Here is a 24,330-nt window from a genome sequence, read left to right on the forward strand (position 1 = left end):
TCGTAGCTTTCCACAGTCACTATCACAGACAGCATTAGGAGCCCGAAAGAAAAATAGAAGATTATCCTTTGATGTGGGGTGGGCTCTGTTTCAAGTGCTTTCTTAAGTCCTTAATTTTAGTGTGTGCAGAAGGGCTGTCTTTGGATGTCAATTTGCACGCCATAGCTTAAAAATGCATTCAGATTGGGGAAGGTGGGGGCTGAAGAGGAGGCAAGGGTTGAGAAGGAGGTAGAGGACTCGGCAAGTGAGACAGATACTGAGAAGGAAGATACGAAGAGAAGATGGAAAGGAGTGAAAGGAAAGTGACCACTTATACAAAGAGAAGAGTCACACAGGAGTAGTAATAAGGACCTGAAGAAAGGAAAGAAAAGCAAGGAAAAAATATTTACTTACAGTTGCCGTGTGAGATGCTAATAGGCTCACTGTCCTCGGGGAAACCTGCCCCGGCTATTTGCAGTAGCGTGAAGTAGAGTAACAAGGCCTCTGACCTCATGGTCGCACCAACACTGCTGCTGCTGGTCCTCTACAACAGATTTGGCTCAGTCTGTACAAAAAGAGACAGAAGTGGTAGATGAGGAGGAGATAGACAGGGAAAGAAAAAAGAAAAGTTTGTCAAATAGTGCTCACACCTGGCGATGTAATCAGTTGCTTTCCTTCTTTGGTTTCGGCATTCTTTGTGTTAGACAAAGAAATGCAGAACCCAGGGGTCAGGAACGCCAAACATTTTCAAGTCCACTTGAATTAGTGGTTTGTGCATTTTGCTCGGCCCTTTCAGTCTGTCAGAGATATATTTGCGTGCATTTTCGATGACTCAAGTAACCCACAGGACAAGTGAACCAGAATTAATTGGATTAGGGTGGTAATATGCGTCATAGATCGATGTCAGGCAGGGAATGATGCTTCTCTGTCCCTCTACCTCCCTGTGTGTGGCAGGACATACAGGAGTGCTCTCAGAGAAAATAGGATAGCATAGCAGGTACCTTATTTCCCAACTGCCAGACTTTAACAAGGGCAGCAATCTTATGTTCTAACTGAGATGACAGCCATCAGTTAAAACTGCTCATGGAACAAGAGGATAATATAATTTTACTGCAGAATGGTTATTGAATCTGTAACACTCAATTTTATCACCTGAAATCCTGTTTTTCTTTTTCCCATCTCTATTACATCTCTCATTGTGTCTGGTCTTTGTTTTGAATGACAGAATACCATGTTTGTTTTGTGATGATTTCTTCTTTTATATAGATTATTAGGAGCAATGCCACAAGTTCGGCATGTGTGAACCTACAACAAAAATCCAAACACTGGTGACAGCTAGATTAAAAATTATTTTGTTGCTCGTTGACACAAAGAATCAGAGGTTCCTATCAAAAATTATTGATGGTAAGATCAGAGAAAGGAAGAAAAAATTCTCCTTGCAAATCCAAAAATCTCAAAATTGCAGTACCTGTAATATTCTGCCAGCCTGCAAAATCCATAGACTCTGCCATCTAATTTTCTAATGGTACCGTACATGTTGAAGCAAGCTTTATAGAAAATGACCTACATTCCGCTGATGTAATGTTTTCATAGCACAAACCAAGGCAACTAAGCTTTTCTTACTGCAGTTTGTGGCAACCGATTACACCCATAAATCACCCAAGACAATTATTGCGTCTGTAATCTAATCAAGAGTAAAGCATTTAATTTGCATGAAGCTCCTTCTATTTTTTCAGATGAAGCTGTAGGAATGAGATGCAGCAGGGTAGACAGAGCAGGAGAAGGAGATGCTTCAGGGATGAAGAATTGAATAAAATAGCCGATTTCATTTGCTCCAGTCTGATAAAAGTTGTTTATCCCACGCTGTATTTTTTCACTCGCTATTGTATATCCAAGGGGAGAAGAAACAGAAGAGAGGAAGGAGGAGGAGGAGGGGTTACTTTCTCTTTTCTATGTTCATGTCCCTCTTGTCCCCCCTCTCTCTTTCTCTCTCCATGCTCCTGTGAATCTCATTCAGGAGAGGAATGAAAACACTATTCACTGGTAGATTCATTTTAACACTGAGGAGAATACCAATACTAAAGCCTGGATACGACCTTGATCTCAAAAGCTTCTCCGTTCCCCTCCCTCCTTTCTCACTCTTTGGCCCACTCCTTTTTTCCATACACAGTTTTTTTTTATCGACCACATTCTACTGTATGTTTTATGATGAGAAAATACAAAAAATTGATCCTTTCCCCCTCCCCTTAATCACACAGCAACAGTTCACTCAGCTGCACTCAGGACGCACATCTTAATGTTGTCCATTTTTTAAATGGAATTTGGATTTTTCCTATACAGTAGAGTAAATCTCTATGGAGGGCTAAAATGTGTGTCTTTTCTGAACCTTGACCTAGAAATCCTCCAGTAATTGACTGATTGATGAGCAGGAAGCAGCATGAGACAGAGAGGTTAGCCCTTAGGGAGAGAAAACAGTGAATGATGGATGGAGGCTGCACTGACCAACAAAACAAGATCTGGCTCATTCTGATAAGAGGGGATAAGTCGGTAATTGTGTTCTTAGACAGGACTTGATTATGCCAGAATCATACGAAATAACAATACGGTAATTGTGTCTTCCATATAGATATAGATGCCTCTTTTTGGAATTATTTTTGTGAAATTAATCACACTGCAAACTATTTTTCTTGTTATCAAAAGTGACTGAAGGCGAGGCAGATCCTTCATTTATATCAGTGGGTTTTAATTGGATGCTGACAACCCTCCAAGTTAAACCTTCGAAGCCCACCAGTGGCACTTTCATTACCAGCTGCAACATATGCATAAGAGAACGGAGCAAGACATAGTCTGTCTTTACCGAATTACACTCATTGCGTGGAAGAGCAAATTGCCTACTTGTGTGTAAGTGTGTTAAACTCTGATCTTAAATGCTACTTTTTTACAACACTGTTTAGACACTCACGCATACTCTGAACATCAAGCTGCAGAAATCAAGGCTTTAATTTGTGCCCACACTTCGGTAATGCCACATAGCACAGGTAGAAGTGTGTGGATTTTCCCTCCTGTAAGAGCAGTCTTTAACCAAAAAGAAGACAAAGTGGAACTGTGGATCCGTGTGCCCTCTTACTCAGACTTTTGATTGATAATAACATTTTGAGCAACTATTTACTTGCTATTTTTTTTATACATCCTGCACATTCTCAGTGATTAAGCAGCAGAGAAGTTGAAAAAGAAAAGATGGGACTTAATCAAGCTTAATACTGGCAGGGGGCACCAGCATGTAATAAAAACACAAGGACCCCCTAGAATCCCTCTACATACCACACCCTCTTATGAATGCATGCACGCACTCATTCACCTTCTACACACAACGCTCGGAGCAGAAAACTTGAAAAAACATGATTTCAAACTATAAACAACATTCAGACAACCTAAAGTAGACAAATAATCACAAACACATAGGACAGGCACACATGGAGCCACCCATGGGGGCAGCTGAGCCAAGCTGCATTTACTTTAACAATAAACACATTAGCCACCCTAATGATGTTATTACTGCTCTTGCATCAGCACGTTAGCTATGGGTGCTTAGAGCTTAAACATGCACACAAAATCTCACATTTATTATCACAAAAAGGTCAGTTGCATAGGGCTTCAGGTGAGTAAGAGGACGGAGATATTAGCCACCATTCAGTTTAACTTACGTTACGTCAAATGCACAAAAACACAGATGAAGTTTGGTTCTCATAAATACAAACACATGTCTACACACACGTAAAAACCCACATTCACACGATTAGTTATTCCTGTGAAGGTCCCAGCTGTTCATCTTTTGAGGCCCACTCTGTGCCAGACTAAGTGTGCAATGGAGTGAAACACTGCTGTTTGATTACATCTGAGTAGACCTGTTGATGATTGACTGCTGCTTCTGAATGAGGTTAGAAGCTGGTTTCCCATGAAAAATGACAACACTTTTATCTTAGATAAAAGCATCATATGTTTACAATCTAATGATGGTGGCCTTCTGGTGGCCCTCTGAAGGGAATGGTGTGATGCTGCATGAAGGGAGAGGTTTCTTTCAGGATAGATTGGTCAACAAAAACTACTATTAATGTAACCAAGAGAACAAAGGTTCTCGAAAAAACAAAATGAGAGGCTCGATTATTCTGGAGACCAAACCGAACTATTTTCGTACCAACGATTTAACAAAAAGTTTAAATATGGAAATTGTGCTTTACAATATGCTGACAGCTGATGTTGCCCTATGGCACTTGAGACCGTGTTAAGCATTCTGAATGAATGTATCCGTGGCTCTAATAACACAGCTATAGTTGCCCTATTTATATCATGTTCTGTCTGTATAACATCTCATGTGATGGAATTGAGAAAATGTCAGTTGTTTCAAGTATGCCATTGCCATTATTGAGAATCCCAGATTTGCTGTTGGGCTTGTGGTCATTATCAATCTGGCAGAAGCGCTCCATATGAAGATTTTAAAGCAGCAGCTTCTTGTAAATGCTGTCTGACAGTTTTGATACGAGTGCAGTCTGCTTGTGTTTATATCTGCCAGTCTGGGTAATGTCCGCAGATTTGTGCTGAAGGTTTTACAGATGACAGAATTGCAAGAGAGAAGAGGGGTAGCCTACTGAACATGTGCTCTCATGGCCAGTCACTAGATTTGGAGGACGCACTGCTATTTGAACTTTGGAATTTTGTAACATAAAGGCTTTAAAAAATTGCAATTAGTATTAAAATAGCTAGTTTAACCAAATAATGGGTATATTTTTATTCTATTTATCCATTAATAGGGACCATTTCTTTAGATGTAGTTCCACAGAATGCCATGCAGTCCCTTGAGATCTGAGTCACCTGCAATGTGTTCAGACGGAGGCAGAGAATTGAAAACTCAGCGAAGCATAGCTGAAAACCTAGACAAAATAGAGTTGCCTGTGTATGTACTACAAGGTAAACTGATCCTTCAGACATCAGTAAGTAGAAGAATTGATGTCTGAGGGAGAAGTTTGTGAGCTGCTTTTCATGGTTGCAGGAACTAAATAAAAGGTGGTTTAACATCTGAATGAATAGTGGAGTGATTCGAGCAACTTTAGAAAGTTGTGCTGTGTGACAATCTTGTATGTTATAGAGCGGAAACGCACAGGTGTGAACACAACCCCCCCCCCCCCCCCCCTCCAAAAAAAAAACAGACCACACCAAAAGAAGACACATATACAGCACAGCCACATAAATACCATATTGCTAAGAGTTTGCGACCACCTTAAGTTGTGACACCTGTTGACAGGCAAGCTGGAGAAAATTGTGTTTGGGTTTATATGTGAAAGTGGAACAGAATTCCACCAAGCAGGGAAGGTTGAAAAGACAGCAAGGTGAAAATAATGAACTGGATCCACCAAAAGGGGATAAAAAATGGGCTACAGCCAACCACCCAGAGCTCTCAAATGGGGAGGATGGCCTGGCAGGTGTTTACACTTGTCAGTCCTGGCCTGATAAATCAGAGAGAAAAAACAGGAGGTGCTGTCCGCCTAAGCCCAAGAGGCCATGATAAGAAGAGGGAATGGATAAGGTGCAAAGAGGAGGAACCTGCCTGTCTATTTGAGAGCAAAAACCAAACTAGCATCCAATATAAACAGACTCCTACAAAAACTCCATGAGCTATCAAAAAGCAAGCTAGTGTTTTCCCTTTCCTCTCCTGTTTTTCAGCCCTTACAAGCTGCTTTGAAATGAATATCTATATGCAGGCAATCCATCATGGTTTGATTATTAAAGGACAAGGAAGTGGACATGAATGAGGAACCCTGCTGCTGTAGACCAGTTATTGAAACAGAAGCCCAAATGCAAGAGGTGATGGATTGATTGTGGAAGTGAGCCAAAGACGACTCAAAAAAGAAGACAGGAAAAGAACTTGGAAAAGAAAGACAAAAAAGGAATAGAGGCAACGTGCCAACTTGGAACAATGGCAACCTAACAAAGACATTCAAAGACTGGCGATAAGCTGCTATCTTTATAATACTGCTTCTGTGATCTAAAAGCTATTAGGCCTGGACATGCCTCTTTGATTCTTAATCATTAAAAACAATTAAGTGCTGCAAAGCAATGGATATCCTTTTTCACAATGTAATGAGGAGATTCTTTGAAACAAATTACCATAGATATCGTAATTAGGAGAATAAAAAGTAAGACAGTGGAAAAGTACAATGTGGAAAGGAAAGGAATGGAAATCAGAGCAGGGAAGAGGAAAGGAAGACAAGGGGAGGGTAATGGGCGTTCGCTGAGAATGATCCAAAGTAAACTGACATCACACCAACCTCACTACCAGCAGAAATTTAACAGAGAAGAAGGTTGACAGGAGATAACTACCACTCACTGCATTGTTTCTAAAAGTAGGTCAAGACGAGTGATGAAGCAGGAATGAGCGCCCAAAGTTACTCTGAAAAAGCTCTAACATCTACAGGTTCAAGAAGGTGGCCTCAAACAATACAAAAACAAGAAAAATATGGTTGCTTGGCATAGAAAACAATAGGGGATATAGTCTGTATTTACTTAAACCTGCAAAATATTTCTGAGCTACAACCTAAAAATCTCTTATAAAACTAAACGGGCTGCAGTTCTAGGTATGATGACACCACTCACTTAGATACACTACTCTTGTCAAGATTGAGAAATATCAACATCATCCTAGTTCATGCTGCAATGGATATGTTCTAAAATGTAATCAAGCTGATTTGAATGCATCTGATTTGCTCATCATGACAACACAATAACCAATATTCTCCATTGTGCCTTTTTCTCTTTTTCAAGGCTCTACCAATCTGCGTATAAACTCAAATGTCCTCAGTTGGTTCACATCCATCTCCTATGATGTCTTTCCTCTTTCTGATTGCAGTAATTGCGGGAAGAGTACTGTGTTCCAGCGTGGGCTACCCATGCACTCATACACAGAGTTAAATTTAGTCAACTCCGTTTTTCAGGCTCCATTGTTTAACGCAGACCAAGACACGCAACCTGGTGGGCTTGAAACCTTGGCATCAAACAGCATGGTGGTTGTCTGATTGCAGAACGACATGCTGACAGCAGCACAGGTTTAATTCTATATGCAAAGCAAAATCAAACTTGAATGAGGTACACACATTATGTCTAAATTTGTACAGTTTTATTCTGTGTGTGTTCTTTTGTGTAGCTATTTCAGCTTAAACTGAAGCCAGTCTTGGCATTGAACATTTTACAGATCAAAGAGTCCAAGTCTTAGACCTGATTAGATTAAGATTGAATAAATGAAAGTACTTCATAGAGATAATTTGTAGTTACTTTAATGGTTAAGTGTGTGGGATTTAGTGACATATAGTGGCAAAATTGCAGACTGCAACCAAATGACTATGCCTCACCTCAACTCCTCCTAAAGTTTCGAGTATTTTTTGAGTACTTTTTTGGTTTGTCTGGGCTACTGTAGAAACATGGCAAACTCTGCAGAAGTGAGTCTCGGGACCTAGTTGTGTGGTTTTTTTTATTTTTATTTTTCCCAGTTGCTGTGTTGTTCCCCATGATCAACTGGCATAAGGTTTGAAACTGGAGTAAAAGATATAAGCTTGCCAGCCTCCATGCTGCTTTTCTAACTTTGTTTTCCAGCTTGTTTATAACATAACAAGTGACAATGAGATAAACTTGTCAACTAACAATGGGACAGGAGTCAAATTTTTTTACCTTCAAAAAAAGCTTCCACTTATACACTTTTTTTTTTAAAGGTAGTTAAAGTCTTTCTGTCTTTGTTTATGCCAATATCTGGCCTCCGTGTTCCCTCATTTGGTCTCACAGACCAAACAAAAACACTATTCCTCTTTATCTCCTCTCTTATTCATCTTCCTAATTATCTTTTGACATCTCTTCATCTCCTTAAGAATGGCTGCTTCAAGAAAAAAAAAGTGAGTGTGGTGGAAGCTGCTCCATTTGCTTTGTCTAAGAAAAGCATTCATGAACCATAAAAAGCCCCCAATATGTGACACACATTCAACCACATACACAAAAAGCAAAGCTCAACTAGCATCACGCGCTCACAACTGGTACTAAAGAGATTGACCCCAAAAAAAGGCTACACATTTGAATATAGAAACCTTTTTCAGGCCTGTCCATCTCCGCTTATGGCGATGCTAGCGAGCAACTTAATAAATCTGGATGCAGCTGATACAGAGCTGTATGGGCAAGGCAGAGAAAATTGTTACTGATAAGACCATGCTTGGTGGCACATGCATTTCTCAAACTCTCTTTTCATCCAATTATCTCTCTAGTCTGACACAATTCTGTCTGCCTTTTGATTCTTGTACAGCCCAATGTTTGTCCCTTTACTGCATATATACCTTGCATTATCAGGGCATACTTTATGTACTAGTTAGTCATTTAAAGTCAACCTGTCTGTAGTGTTGAACTTGACCCTTAAAAGTCCCAGAAGCACTTAAGAGATGCAAACTAAAAGTCTGTTTCTCCCAAGAAGAAGAAATAACATAAAAAAAAAAACTGTCAGTGTCACTGAGATAAACGCCACATTAACTCCACAGAGACAGATGCTGGCATGACTGAGGCAGTGCCCTGCAGAGCAGCAACGGGAGTGTTGAAACTGTCACACAGCATAATGCCCATTTTATTTGGAAACTCACTTTATGAAGTTCGACTGCAGGGTGCCTTCAGGCAGCACTGCGCAATTTCATGCTATGCTTAGTCATGATACAGACCTGGGAGCTCCAGTCTGTAAGGTTGGTGAGTCAAGTAATGCTTTAATTTAAGCTGCTGAGGTTGAAAAGATGCCAATATGTTTATGTGTAAGAGGAACGTGAATGCAACTTCAGCCCCTCATCTACAGCAAACATCAGCTAAACCATCAGCAGGGAGAGGTATATCAGACAAATCTATTTATGTGGCTTTCTACTTAAGAATTTTGAAAATGCATGAGCCCTATAATGGCTTTTTGTGTAAATCCTTGAAGAGAAAAAAAATTGTTCATTGGTTTGAAGAGGGAATGACTTAATAGAGATGCAGCAATCCATGCATAAGTTTTCTGAGTCAAGCCAGAAATAAGTGAAGAGCATGGGAGAAGTAGCTGAGGTATGCTGTGATCCTGAGGTAGTTTTTCCCACAAATAAAAGAGGATGGGCAATCAATAAAACATTAGCTGTAATTCTGAACCAAGAGCTGGTTGGTTACAAACCCTATTCCTCGGCAGGCCCTGGCTGTAAATGAGAAAAGTCTCAAAGTCAATACTCAACGGCGGCTCGCTAAGTGGTCTTTATGGATATAAACAGCTCAGGCAGATTTGAAAGAAAGAGATCGAGGGCTTTGGGGTTGTTGTTTTTGTTTTTTTTCTTGATGGACCTCAATAAAACAGAATAAGTTGTAATTACTGTGCCATGCATGTAAAAAGAAATCATAAGACTCGCATGCTTCAGTATCTAATAACCACTGGGCAGAAAAAGCCTGTGGAGTGTGCTCAATCTTGTGATACAACTACAGTGAAAATCTGACGGTAAAAAATGTTTCCAAGAATTTAGTTTGCACCAGCAAAACTAATTATACTTTTTTTCATGAGTGCTTTAACACTCAACTGCAGCTGTTCTTGTTGAGTTCTCTTCCTCTCCTTACAACTAAACTGGAAAAGCAGACACGGGATATAAACAGGTGGCCTACAGGGATGGAATAAGAGGTGTGATGGTTTTCTGTTGTTGCATCCATCTGGTGCAGTTTTCACATATCACAGCCTCCTGCTTCCTCATAATAGGTGTGCTTCTGAGTTTCACAAGGTGTGATAGAGTCTCTGTCTGTGTCTCATTGTGCATCTAATACAGCAATCGGTATGTTTCTGTTGAGCGTCCTTTGCAGCATTTTTTAAAATAAAAAATTCATAGACGTTTTCCGTCTGTGCTAAATTTGGTGAGTAAATGCTGCAAACAGAGAAAAGCATATACTTGAGTCAGTTATGTGTCCTTGTCAGCAATGACAGAAAAAAGCCATGTAAATGCCATGCTTCTTTGTAAATAATGCTGCTGTATATCACATCAGGAGCATCTGTTTCAATCATAAACTCTGCAAATGTACTACGATTTAATTTGCTGTTTTGCCGTCACAGAAAATCATTTAGGCTCTGTTAATGGAATCTTTCTTGTTGAGCTCCCAGCTCATTTGATGTAGCGTCCATTATAGTAAGTGACTGAGTCTGTGTTCTCGCTGATAACTGGCTAACTGGCCTTCTGTTCCTCAGCAACGGGCCTATCAGATCTGACTTAGCATGATGCTAATCTCCATTAAGGCAGCCATGGGTCGGGGAGAGAAGAGCACACACCACTAGCACACACTCTCTTAGCCTTCGCTCTGCTTCTTATTCACTTACAACAGACATTTTCAGTCCATACAGTACATTTTTCCTTCCGTCTCTCAGCTCCACTGCTCTCTCTGCATCTAAAAAAAACAAATAAATCTTTAAAAAAAGAATAAAACCTCATGCCGCAGACTCTCTTCATTTTCATCCATGACAGGAAACATATATTTATAATGGAGAATGGAATAAACTGAACGCAATTACACTCTTGTGTTAGCTCGTGATATTGTGATATTGATAACAGAGTATCTTGTTTTCTGTTGCATCAAATGTGCATCAAATCCAATTGCATTATGAATCATCTGTGATAAGCCAGGACATTCAATCCTGCTCCTGCTGCTGCATGAGGCCTCAGTCACTAACTGACAATGCATTGTACAATAGCATTTGCTATATTGTACAGAATGAATCTGTCTCAATGCTGTTATCTCTACGGAACATATTGGAGGCGTGATGCAGCTCACATACAGCTCTAAATGAATGAGTGAGATGACAGTGCTAAAACAAGCAGATCACTGAGATGTTCCATCAGTATGCGGGGCTAAATGCATTGAGAGAAAATGTATTACAAATGCAGGACAACAGCTTACAAATTACATGTTGTCAGTTTTTAGCAGAATGGTCATTGCCATTATATTATCATGTCGTAAGATGAGGTCACAAAGTGCAGTAATTTACACTGACATGGGAGACACTTTGGAAAGCTTTTTCTTCTTTGTGCTTTGGTTTAACCACAAATTAATCCCACAATGTGGAGAAATAATTGAGAGATAGCATTTTGAAAACAGTACCTTAAAAGGTACACAAGGGAAGTGATGAAAGGATCTAAGCCCTCAGGAAACCAGTGTCTCTGTCGCTAAACCTGATTAGAGGCAAGCCGATCAGTGCAATTGGTGTGTCACTATACAGTACCTGCTGTGATATGGAGTTGTATGTGCAGGCATTCTATCTGTAAGACATGTTTCATGACAACAAGAACACAAATAGTCCACAGTCAGGAACTATATACTATATCAAAACATCATATGTGTCTTTTCTTTGCTTATGAGGTAAAACATCTTAAATTCCCCTAAATATATCCCAATAACAAATATGGTACAAAAATGCTATCTTTAAGCATTGGGTTTAAGGTTTAAGGATAAAGTCATGTGGAAAGGATAATAAAATGATGCAAACTGCTAAACGTGTTAAGAATAACTACTTGGGCTGATTATTAATTCAATTAGCAATGACTCTGCAAACACAATTAGTACAAACCTTTTGGTTTGTAAATACAGTAAACAGGGGGCTGGATTATTGGTTAACCTCAGTTAAGGGGGTTAACTCAGTATGTGCTTTTGGCTGCTGTGCAATGCAACATTTGAGGTCTCATATTATGGGGGCTACAAAACAGAGTATTTGCGTGACAGGCCATGAAGTCAAAGTTAATAAACACTGAATGCCAGTGTTATATAATGAGCTGCGTAAATACTGGTGCCACAAGAGAGGTGCATTTTTTGCAAAGAAACCACATAATCAATACAGAGAATTTGAAGTTAATCTATGCAGCAGTATAAAGGAAAAGCCATGGGATTGAAAAGGGAATCATATCAAAAATGTCTTTTCATTAATACAGGTAAAAAAAATTACTTTTTGTCATGTTGCTATTGCCGGAGTTCTACTTTATTTAAGTCATGCAATGTTAATGCTTCTATAAATACATGCTGTAGCATATTTGGCAGTAATTTTGAGACAAATGAATCGACCCAGCATTGTCACCTTCTGGTCCCATGCTTGACAAGAAAAGAGGATTTACATAAAATGATACAATTCAGAGAGACAGAGATAAGACAACACCACAATATGGTATAAAAATAAGGATAATACAGCCTTGTGTTTGTTCTACAGCTGTTTGAATCAAGCCTCACTGTTTCTTTTATGCACTGTAATCATGCTGTAATTACAGTGTACTGCTGCAATGAACAAAGGCATATCTTTACTGACTTTAAAGTCATGTACTAACTGGTGGAAAACAGTATGAAATTACATCTGAATCCCAGCCTTTCAATTGACATTTGCCCAGGAAAATGTTTTACCTGCCACATAAGAGTTTACAAGGTACAACATCCCTCTCAGCATCTTATATATATGTGTGTTTATGTGTATACACATATATACACACAGATATATATATGTATGTACATAAATACATATATATCTGTGTGTGTGTGTGTAGTCTCCATCTTCACCTCCATCACAAATTTCAGCAAAGTGCAGATGACGGGTCTCTAATAAGCAATTTTCCATGCTATGTCACAGCGTCTTTGTGATCACTAACTTCTTATATCAGCTGTGTCAAGCAATTTTCTAATGGAAATGTTGCATTAATTCAGGGGCTGGGGTCATACATCATGGCTGTAAATTTTGCTAGCGGGTGGGGAGCTGAGCTGCACCAGGCCTGGCCAGGTTATCTGGTTTGTTTTTTTCTTTCAGGGAACACAAAAAAAGAAAAAAAAAGTTTAGGGTGTAAAAGGCTTTTCTTCTTTCCATGCCTATATCCAGAAATAACAAAAAGATACAAGGACAAAAAATAAAAACAATAATATTTTTTATTTTTTCCTCTCATTGCTATATGTTCTGGGAGCAGGAGTAATTCAAATTCATCCATCCATTTTCTATACCCGCTTAATCCATCTCAGGGTCGCGGGGGGGCTGGAGCCTATCCCAGCTGCCATTGGGCGAGAGGCAGGGTACACCCTGGACAGGTCACCAGACTATCACAGGGCCAAGGTAAAGAACAGATGCAACATAATCAGTTGAATATAATCTGACGAAGAAAACATTAGCAGCTTCATTTCTAGCAGTTTCCACACAATTGCTCTTTCTTCCTATTTGGTCTATTTTCTCTTTTTCACACCATAATAGTGTTGTTCCTCTCAAGTGCTAAAAACTGTTACCATTTCACACCCCCAGTTTTCTTTTTTATTCAAACTTAATTTAATTTGAGCCATTTGCTTGCACACAAAGAGTTTGAAATATAAGCCACACGTAAGGCTTCTTCTTAAAAAAAACTCAAACAATTACTTTGCCTTTATCTGTAACCTTTCAACTTCTTACATTACGATAGATGGACAGCATCTAAAGACCTGCATTTTAAGACCTCCTGACACTATCCCAGCAGAGGAGGGTGAAGTAAAAGCAATTGAGCTAGATTGACAGTGGCTAGCGCCTCAGCCTTGAACTATTGTTCTCACTTTGAGTGATAATTAAGGTTGGAGTGTAAAGAGACTGAGGAGCGAGACTGCAGCTATGGGCTGTTGTGAGCGTTTGTGCGATGTGGTTGTGCGCTTGCACTTGCTGGTGTTGCGTTTCAGTCTTTCGGTCAGATGGTGGGCATGTTCCTACCTGCAGCTCCCAGGCTTTTTCACCGTGGAAACACAGAGGGAAACCTGAGCTAGTCAAGCCCACTCACTGTGATGTTAAGCTAACGCCAAGATTACTTCCTCCTTTCAATCAAAACCTTGCCTGTATGATCACTTTGTCTGCTGTTCAGTCTGCTTGACTGACCTCCAGACAACAAAGTTATAAAGTGTCAAGTAGCTTTTCTTACTCACACATATGACATGAACAAATGTTTTAGCAAAAGTTCGGAGATGGTTGCTGAAGTGTTCTAGAGAAAGAGCGGATTTAAGTAGGGAGAAGAGAAGGAAAAGCAGACATGAACACTGACAATGTCAACGCACTTTACAGGGAAGTTTAATAAATCAAGTTTAGGAAGGCCTGGTTTTGTTTCAAACACTTTAGTATTTTAAAGTAGCAAAAGAGCAACTGTACTTTGTCAAGCCTGAATGATTGAGAGCCAGAAGAAATTGATTCATGCCTGCGTTTTGTTGCACTTTTTCTTCTAAATAATGACTGATGGCATGGTTTGTTTCAGCAAACAAAACAAAGTCGAAAGCCATTCTTGAAGCACATTCTGGCTGTTGTTACACACAGAGGTGCTTTAGTATGAATGCTATATTTGCATGACAATGCTAATGCCCTAACCTTCTAATATTCAACAGATTGCATGCAGGTGATTCAGCTGCAAATCTAAACACTGCTGTGTCATCACACTAAGTCAAATGAAGGTAATCATAGACTAAAATGTCATGATTTGACAGCCGATATGAGCTGATTAGCCCTGAACCAAGTGGAAAGCTTACCAATGCAAAGCTTACCATTTTAGCATCACCGAAAGATTCTGCTGCCAAATTCAATATTAATCCGAAAATGAAGCAGTGTTAAGCAACATGGTAAAATATGACACCAAATGTTTCTCACTGTGGGCGACTGCACATTTACCATCATTAAAAAGCAATATGTAAGAAAATAGAGTGAATCTAAAATGTTAGAATCTAAATCTTTACAGTTATTTGTGACAGACCATCCTGGCTTTAAAAATGTGATCCATGCTGTATTCTGTTTTCTGCATGAATGTGTAATCTAATAAGCAGCAGAAGCAAACACTATCCATACATAACACACCACAATGTGTACAAATGTCAGATGAGCAGTGTCATTTTATACATACGATTCATCCCTCAGAGAGGTAATATACAGTACACATAAAACAACAACCAGCAAATAAAACTTTAACATCCTTAGGGATTAGTTGCGTGGCTGTATATCTAAGCAAACATGAGCATTTTAGTGTCTGCCGGTTTGTGTGTGTTTCTGAGCTTTAACTAACCATTTCATTTCCAAATAGGAGGACTTGGTCTGGCTGCATCCATGTATCCGCTGGCACACTCACATTACCATTTCATCCTGATTGTCTCTGTCAAAGTAATTCATCATCATCAACTGAAAGACTGTGACTGAAACCTCCCCTGTCACCGCATCTCCCTCTTTCTATTTCTAGTTTGTCCATTCCCAATTTTCTGGCTGTCCTTCCTGGTCTTTACCTCTTTTTTTCCTCTCTCTGCAATTCTCACCCGTGTCCATCTGGCTCTTGAGATAAACACAGGTCTGGCACTCCTCACACAGACAATACAAGATGTGTGGAATTACAGTTAACTGCACCAGTTTGGCTGTTTAGTCCAATTGAATATAATCCATCTGTCTACCTCATTCCTCTTAACTTCAATTGTTTTTTTTTTCTTTTTTTGGCTGCCCCCCATTTACCCTCGCCTGGGTTCGAATTGACAAGCAGATTAAATCCAGGGGAAAATGTTATTAATGAGTTTGTCTGAGGAAAATTGACTAAATAGAATTGGAGGCCCAAATTAAAGAGTGAGGAGACAGATTAAGAGAGGAACGGGGTCGCTCAAGGATCAAATATTCACTCAGCTGAAAGGTAACAACAGCAAGCAGACCTCAGCTGCTGTCACACTGGACTTGAGGAGTAAAAAGGATGATAGGATGATTCAATTTCTTCAAGTTTCCCTCATTTTGTCTTCTTGTGATGACTCCCTGCCCCTCTCTCCCATCCACCCCTCCATCACATCCTCCTTTCATCCACCCAGATATGATCCTATCCAAACCATTACTACCAGCACCACCAGCATTTCTAATCCAAGGACAAGGCCTGTGGGATCTTACAACAAGCACACGCTTGCACGCTCACCTTCACGTGCATGCAATCACAAAGAGAGCCTGCAAGAAAGCACTTTACAGTCTCCTGGCTGCAACAATGAAATCTTTGCTTTACTGACAGAGTTAGGACCCCTAACGACATAAGAGGATCAAGTTGCTCATCCGGCAACTTAAACCATTTAACTGTTTGTGCATTTAATTCCAACTGAGTGTAATTTTTAAAGAGAAAAGAATGCATAGGAACTATCTTGTCAAGACAGTGCTCAGGTTTATCTTTGTGAAAGACGTTAACAATCTTAGCAATCATAAGGCTGCAGATTTGGTTTTTCATCATTATTAGTTTTTTTGTAAGATTTCAAAAGCTCCTTCTTTTCTCTGAAAGCAAAGCCCAGAGTGAGCCCAAGCAAATCTGTCTTTATGTTTGCATTGACAGATGTCTTAAATGGTTCATCGGTACGTATCTTCCGTTCAAGGAGGATTATCATTGTTGTCTTAAAACTCAGTGGTAGCTTAATCTCTAAACTAAGGATAATGCAGCCGTGGGATAATTGGCAATATTACTGATAGGTTTTTCTTTGACTTAACCCTACAAACCCCATGATTTCTTCATACATGTGTGCAAACTGACTTGGACTGCAGATGCAGTCAGGTTCATATTACCTTTTGGGTCAACAGCACCAAAACTTCCCAAGCATTGGCATGCAATCAGCATGCAATGCACTGTTGGGGTGTGGATAAAAGTGGCTATTCTACAAAGTTTCATCTCAAAGGGAGCCTGCTTGATCTCCTTGTCTTCTGTGTGTGGTATATATTTTTTTTCTTAACAGACTGATGCATGCAGTAGGCCACAGAGGGTTCCAATGGACCCTCGTGGACAGGTGCAGATGACAACATGTTCTTGTGGGTTCTTGTGGACGGAAACCATTATTTGCGTTTAAGGTGGAAATGAAAATCAACCTCAAAGTAAGTCACTTACAATGCAGTTGTCAGCGGGGAAGCCTTGTGTAATCGTGTTTTCTTGGATCATTCTTTAACATGTGTAAGCCACCCTCATGTTGTTGCAGACCAAGAACAATCCTTTCATTGGCAATGCAAAGCAATATTTCACACCATAAAATCTGCTGAAAAAACCCAACCAAGACTCTAATGTTGAATCGGCCAAATCTCAATCCATTTGTGTACATTTACGTACTGTGTCTAGTAATGCGCCACCTTTGTTTCTTTCTCAGCTCTGGTTGTTAATTGGTAGTCTCTTCAGTCCAGCAATTAGTAAAAGGAATCAATTCATGGCAGGAAACAAATAATTGATTGTAATTTCTCTTCTGAAAAGATAAGTCATCTGTGAAATTACTAAGTAGAGGTTCAAAACCACAGCTTAGAAGACACTTACTAGCTGATTTCGAGAATGTATTCAGATACAATGTATTCTGCACATGTAGATATTGTTTATCGACAGGTTTATTACTACATTTCAACGTAAACAGAAAAGCTAAATTCCATCTAATGCAGAAGAAAGTGAGAATGCTGAGGGGCCTGGAGTTCTTCTGGTTTTTTAAACAACATTCATAAAATAACAACTTCATGTTGAATCTAAGCCATTTTTTGTAGAATCAGTCAAGGCTACACAGGTATGCCAGCATCTGACATGTTTGCAGATGGACTCTGTCATCAGCTTTACCCTTTGACTCCTTTTCTACATCTGACAAAAGACTGATGCTGGCAACTGAACTGTTGTCAAAACTGCCACAGAGAAGTAAAATGGCCCTTCAGGATTGCTCAACAAGCCCACTGTTGCTTCGTCTGTGTCTGTTTGCTAGTTGGAAAAGTGGCTGGTGAACAAGACAATGGCCACAGAAACAGGAACAACTAATCCCCTCATGATGCAGCAGTGGAGCATGCAACGGGAATAAACAGCAGGCTAACTGAAGGAAGGCCGGATGAGGGGAAAGGTTATAGGTGACAGGTGTAAACTAAGTGAAGGTAGCAGAGATATTCACATAGCATTAAACAGTCATAATTCAGGAGCAATTATGTTACTCAGCCTGCCAGCTGTAAGCAAAGAATCCTGATCAATTCTCTGTGACTTCTGGGTAGTAAAGGCAGGTAATGCTTCCTAGGAAGAAACATGCCTTGGAACATAATCCAGTCTGCGATTACTTTGCTGGAGGAGACATACTGTACTTGGAAAACAAATTAGTGGTTCATAAACGTAATTTGTAAGTGAATAGGTCCTATGAGGGCCAATTAAGGACAGGACTATTTGGATGGTTCATGCATCATATGATGAGATCATTGAAATGTTTAAAGTGCATCATATTAATCCAAATGGATGGGATAGTCTGAAGGTTGGACAGATATCATTGCCAGATATCTCAATATTTAATTGAATTATTTTGAGTAACATCATAGTCTCTCTAAGAAGAAGTAAGCACAGTATACTGCAAAATGTTATATGACATGCATCATAATTCAAATAACCCCATTTGTTTTTCAATTTGCAGATGTGTTAGAGTGAAATAAGAACCCAGACTAGAACAAATACGGTCGTTAACAAAAATGTATTTAAAAAAAGTGTGGTTACTCTGAAACACTAGTTGTAGAAAAGTAATAAGACAGCATATGTTTGGCCAGTAGCCCATTTATTCTGTGTATCAGCACAATATGCGACATCAGATTACAAAATTATCACCCCCCTCTGTCCAAAGATAAGCATCTTACCCGTTACTGTACAACTGCTGTATTTGCATATAGCACCAATGCTATAGACCTGTAGAGATGCAACAACAACATAAGCTAATCCGAGCAATGTGCCTCAGAGGGGTTTAGCTGAGGGGGAGGGACTTAATAGAGAGCGGGGGAGAGGGACTTAAAGCAGTCATTGTCCCTCCAGGAGCAGATTAACTATTTTAAAAGTGGAGGTGACGTCTATCCTCGGCTCTCTGTAAAGGCCAGCCAACGCTCTGAAACTGTGTAAGATCACATTTCTCCGTCTAAGTGTTTATCTGTCCTTCTCTTGCCCTGTAATGCTCACTTCCTGGAGCAAATACATCTTTTGCTCAGTTTCTCTCTTAATCTTTCTCCCTCCTTATATGCCTTTAGTCTTTCTTTTCTTTGAATCAAATAGGAGACCAACACAGGTTCACGCAGGGCCGCTGCAGTAACAAACAGAATTGCCTATTAGGGTAGCAGAGCTAAGACCATGATAAAAAACACTGGACGCACTGGGAGGACTGCCGAGTGCTATTATGGTCCTGAAGCAATGAGTGAATGGGAGGTATAGGGTCGTAGAGTCTCTGTCCACAGGGAGCAGCACAAACAGGTGATGAAAGGAAAGCAAGTATGTGCAGGGATATACAGGTGATAATCGTATGTCAAAGAAGAGGGTGCAAAAGTGGAGCATACAGGATGTGAGAGTTGGGTGTAAATCTAAGGGGGTTCTTGTGAGTTTGTTGAGGAGAGCAAGTAGTCACATGAAAGTACACATGGAAGTAAAGCAGTCACAAATGTAAAAAATTGCCACGTTACATTTCTAGAATGATGAAGCCGTAGTTTTTGTGTCACCATTACCCATCTCTAATGCATCCCATGTGAGACCATTGATTTGTTTATTTCGTTTTCTTTCTCCATTGCTTTGTGGTTAGGCTTCGGTTCGTGTAAAGGTACTCAATCTGATGAGTTTATTTTTTATAGACAATCGTTATTTGGCACATGATCTGCCTTTCAGAGAAATCATAAAGATTGTATCATTATATATCCACTGTGATCTTTCAAAACGTAATGCAGCAAGTATCAGTCAAAAAAAATTTGATCCCAAATGAAAAATGTGACCTAACTTGAAGCCCTTAAACCAGCTCATACTGTGACGTGGGTCTTATCCCTCTCTTTGTAGGATGCTTTTTAGCAAATGAATGTAGTTTATTTTGTGGAGGAAAATCTGCAGAACTGCACAGCAGGGATTCACAGGAGGAGGGTGACTGTGCTCTCTGGTAAGAACATTGTTACATAGCTATGTCTTTAAAAAGGTTATCAAACAAAGAAGCTTTAAATAAATCATTAACAGCTCTGTTAAAACTGTGATTGGTTGTGATGCAAATAGGACACTCACTGAATGCACTATGCATCTGGGAGGCAACTAACAACAGAGAACAGCATAAGCATGGTGACAAACAATAACAGCATCCTGAAAAAGAAGATACCACCATTTCCAGTAAGAACTTCACAAATAAAATTAGAAGTGAAAACAGGATATAGAAATGGGTGGAAGCTGACTTGAGTTGAAGAGACAGGTTTTGCATCAAGGCGACAATGTGCACAACAAATCATGTTATCACACGTTCAACAAAATTGGGGAGAGTTATAATTCATGTGGTGGATTGTAGTTCTATCACAAAATATCTACAAATGATCTTTTGGCCTGATAATCCTCGCCTAAGTTTCTGCACCAAAAGTTTGTAAGGTTTAGGAAAAGACCATGGTATGATGTGTAATACAGCCTTTTAAAAACCTTGCTCAGTCCTCAGAAAGCAAGTACCAATAAAGGAGGGACACCGGCCTCTTTTGACTTAGAAACTTTAAGGTGACACTCATTGGTGTTCTCTAGAAACGCAAAATGGCTGTGTTTTAATGTGCTGTATAAAGAGATAAGCACAAGACTGGAAGGCTTTTGAAAGATGGGGTAAGAAAGGAGAAGCCAAAAAACGTGGGATGCACTTGTGTTTACCTAAAGGCAAAGAAAGACTGGCACAGAAATGCATGGCATGGAAATGCAAATAAATCCCTCTTTGTTTTTATTAACTCTAAGAAACAGCAAGAAAGATGGAAAGAGGCAAAAGAGAGGTTAAAAAAAGAAAAAACACTGTCTAATCATTACATTTCTCTTGCCTTTTCCTTATGACAGTGTAAGAATGTGTTGTGTGTATCATGATAATACAAAGTCATACTTTCATACTTTCCTTTCATAATTTCCTCTATCCCCTCACAGTGCAAACTAGTCATCTTGTGCAATCTGCATAATGCATGAGTTCTCAATGTATACTGTGAAGGGGAAAACGAGGCTTTGTTGCAACAATAGAAAGCAAGCACACTTTATGTATATGTGTGTAATATTAACTTCTAATGAATTATTACATAAGCCCCGCGGCACCTTTATAGAAACTACAGTTGAGTTGTGTTTCTTTGCAATATAAAGTATTGACAGAGAGGAAGCATGTTGATGAACACAGCAGTCAAGTAAACAGGAGCAACCCCTGAAAATGGCCACACACACACACACACACACACACACACACATACACAATGAATGAACATGCCACACATGGACACACATGAAGGCTTTCATGTCACTCAGCCTGCCACTCTTTCTCTCCTTCCTTTCCAGTTATTCAAATACACACACACACACACACACACACACACATATCCATACCGACACAATTCAGCTCCGTCATAATAAGGCCATCATGATGAGGAACACACAGAGTTGATAGACAGCCATTCATTCCACAGAGTCACGGAGTCTCCTCAACTCTGTCTGGCAGTGGTCCCAATGTGTGTCTGTGTTTGTATGTGCGTTTGTGTAGCTGCCAGGCAGGGTGGGCCCCAGAGGAGAGGCCTCCATGGCATGACCTCAGCCAGAGACGTTCCTCCTCCAGGCCCTGGCACTCACACACACAAAGACACACGTACACACACAACGTTCCCTGCGTTCCTGGCAGCACCAGTCAAACCAGATAGCTCCTCCGCATCTTACAGTTACTTTTTATTTTTTGCAGGTCTTGCCTTATCTCTTTTCTTTTTTTTCACGGATTTTTTGGAAGTCTGTGAGATATACATTGTCCAGCTATCTGATGAAGACACAGTGCCGTTAGAGCATGTTTGAGACATAACAACAAAAATCACAAAGCATTGTGATTGTTGCTTTTATTCAACAACAAAAAAGAAAAATGTGAATGGATTCAACAGCAGGCTACATCAGTTTCTCTTCGTGTCCTTATCATTCACATCTCGAATAGCCTTTTAGATTGTTCCTTTCCACAACAACTTTCATTTCAGCTGGTTCTCTCAGGTAAACCCCAATCTGTTCTGCTGCCATGTTTAAACCACACGGTGCAGCAACAAGCAAATCTGCAGTGCAAAATGTCAAGTTTTAGATGAGTGTTACATTGACTTTACTCAGATAATTTAAACTTTGTTTTTGAACAAGCTAAAATGTTGCTAAACTGAAATAAATTTTTTCCTCTGCTGTCGCTAAAACACCAGCAAAGCCGGCAGCTGTTTAACACAAAATAGTAACAACAAAGAAAGGAAGCCATGTCACCTAAGATGTATGAAATTGGCTTCCTCTATGCGGGGTCAAGAGTGGGATAGACCACCACGCTGTATCGGGTTTGTAAAAAGTTTACTGAAACTAAAAGTAGCAGCATGACAAACCTGTTGCAGAAATAAAAGCATGTAGTCAAATGGAGAATGTGTCTCCGCAGCTTCGTTTTCCCTGGTGTCACACCATATGAGAGGACAATCATTCCCAAGTGTAAGCCTTAAATTTGTCTGATGTATTTCAAGGTGTGCAGAATTGACTACTTTTTCTCAATGAAACAAATACACAAGAGTATTGGGGTGCACCTGTAGAGGGCTCTGATACACTCAACAACATTTCATTGTAATGTTTCTCCTGTCTAACAGTGGTGCTATATTTGATTGAAAATACTTTTTAATATCGAAAAGTAATGCCAGCCCAGTCTCACAAGAAAAATGTGTAATAAATATGTGTGTACACATGTCATAGCGTGTAGCAGTGTCAAAACTATGAGTTGAAAATCCTGAGATGGCAACTTATGTGTAGGCTGTTGTTTCGTGACGGGGAGTGTTCATGTGACATTCCTGTCATGGCGATGCATGAATTTTAAAAAGCATTAGCACTAACCATGTTTATCAATTCTAACCCTAACCGTGCACATCTGACTGCTACCTTTAATCAGTCACAGGTGAAAGCAGAGTAGAAAACACAACTCCAAAGCAAGCAAACAGGACTGAACCTACAGTATGTAAGCTGCATCCCCATACAGTCAAAACATACATTTTTAAAAAACTGCAAAACTGCGACATCTTGCACTGTGGACCAGTAAGCGATACGTTCTGTCTTGGGATTGGTATAGCAATGCACTTTTGTTAAAATATATTTTACAGTTATTTTACAAAAACTATTTTCAATTACTTTCTATGTTGTTCTCACATAGATAAAAAATATCCATTGAAATTGTTAAAAAACATATTTAGATTTACATTTTTGGCCATATTGCCCATGGCTGATGTCCAGATAATATATCTCTTTGCCATGGCAAGCTTTCCAAAACAAAAATCTAACACAGGGAAACTTTAACATTAATCACGAACAGAAATGGGACATATGCCACTTTATATCATGGTTGTGTAATAAAGTGCTGAGCTTTTTGAGGATACTGCTGCGGGTCGAGGAGCTGTTTTGCCATCCAAAAAAAATATGTTTTTCTTTCGTCTGTGCACAGTTTGTCATGAATAAATGCATTCTCCTCAACATCTTCTTTTACAAATACTATAAATAATTTCTTCTGTGCTTTTGCTGAAGGCAGAATCTCAGATTTGCATAACTATAGAAAGACGTAGAGTACCATTCTGTACATTGCTGCTGCATTATTCATCTGCACCACCAGATAACATCCAAGAAACTCAAATATTAGAACTTTGAAAACAAACATTCAGGTTAAATTTGAATGAGGTGATTTCATATGCAGTGGAAATGCTTAAAGATTTAAGGGATAAAAATAGATCTTTGTCTGAGGACAAAAAAACGTTCTTGTGCATGCTTGATGAAAAAGCTATCTCCTGTTCCAAGAGAAGTCATGTGCTATGATTTATGATTTCAAACTCGGTGCAAGATGCCAGCAAAATGACACCTGAATGTTGACTGAAAGTGGTAATTTTGCATGCATAGAAATGAAAACCTGCTGCCAAGGCTGTACAAGAAAAGAGAAGTTTTAGCTCAGATGAGATGTTAGGTTGTCATGCTAACAAACAGAATGAATTATAGATTGCCTGCATCGTCCTACCTAACCTCTATCTCTCCCTCTCTCTTTGTCAAAGAGTGATGAGCAAAGAAACTTAAGAAGCAGCTTCGGGTGTGAAACTGTATCCTTCTCTGGGGGTTTCAGCCATTTTGTTGAATTTGCATCTTAACAACCTTTCTGAGTAATTGAAAAAGTGGTGTCAGAACCCTGAGTCTTGATCTCTGATATGGTAATTACCTTCCATTTATGCCAGAGATTTTCAGGGACTCCTGAGATTCAGACGCTGCAGCTGTCTTTGAGGAAAAGCGTAATGACCTGCATATGTCTCCCTCTTTTTGGAAGCTATCAAAATGCATTTGGTCGGGCATTTTCATTTGT

At 39.6% G+C, this 24,330-nt stretch overlaps 1 protein-coding gene across 3 annotated transcripts in view; it reads right to left on the reverse strand.

Annotated features, from left to right (window-relative positions):
• Positions 1-24,330, reverse strand: part of sema6a (sema domain, transmembrane domain (TM), and cytoplasmic domain, (semaphorin) 6A) — a 108,332-nt gene that overhangs the window by 62,498 nt on the left and 21,504 nt on the right. For all 3 annotated transcript variants that reach the window (XM_075467654.1, XM_075467653.1, XM_075467652.1), the window contains exon 2: positions 394-544. In XM_075467654.1, the coding sequence (XP_075323769.1) occupies positions 394-493 (100 nt within the window). In that variant the 5' untranslated portion in view covers positions 494-544. The remainder of the gene's footprint in view (positions 1-393; positions 545-24,330) is intronic.

Source organism: Odontesthes bonariensis, chromosome 6 (assembly GCF_027942865.1).
Source record: "Odontesthes bonariensis isolate fOdoBon6 chromosome 6, fOdoBon6.hap1, whole genome shotgun sequence".
Classification (NCBI taxonomy): domain Eukaryota; kingdom Metazoa; phylum Chordata; class Actinopteri; order Atheriniformes; family Atherinopsidae; genus Odontesthes; species Odontesthes bonariensis.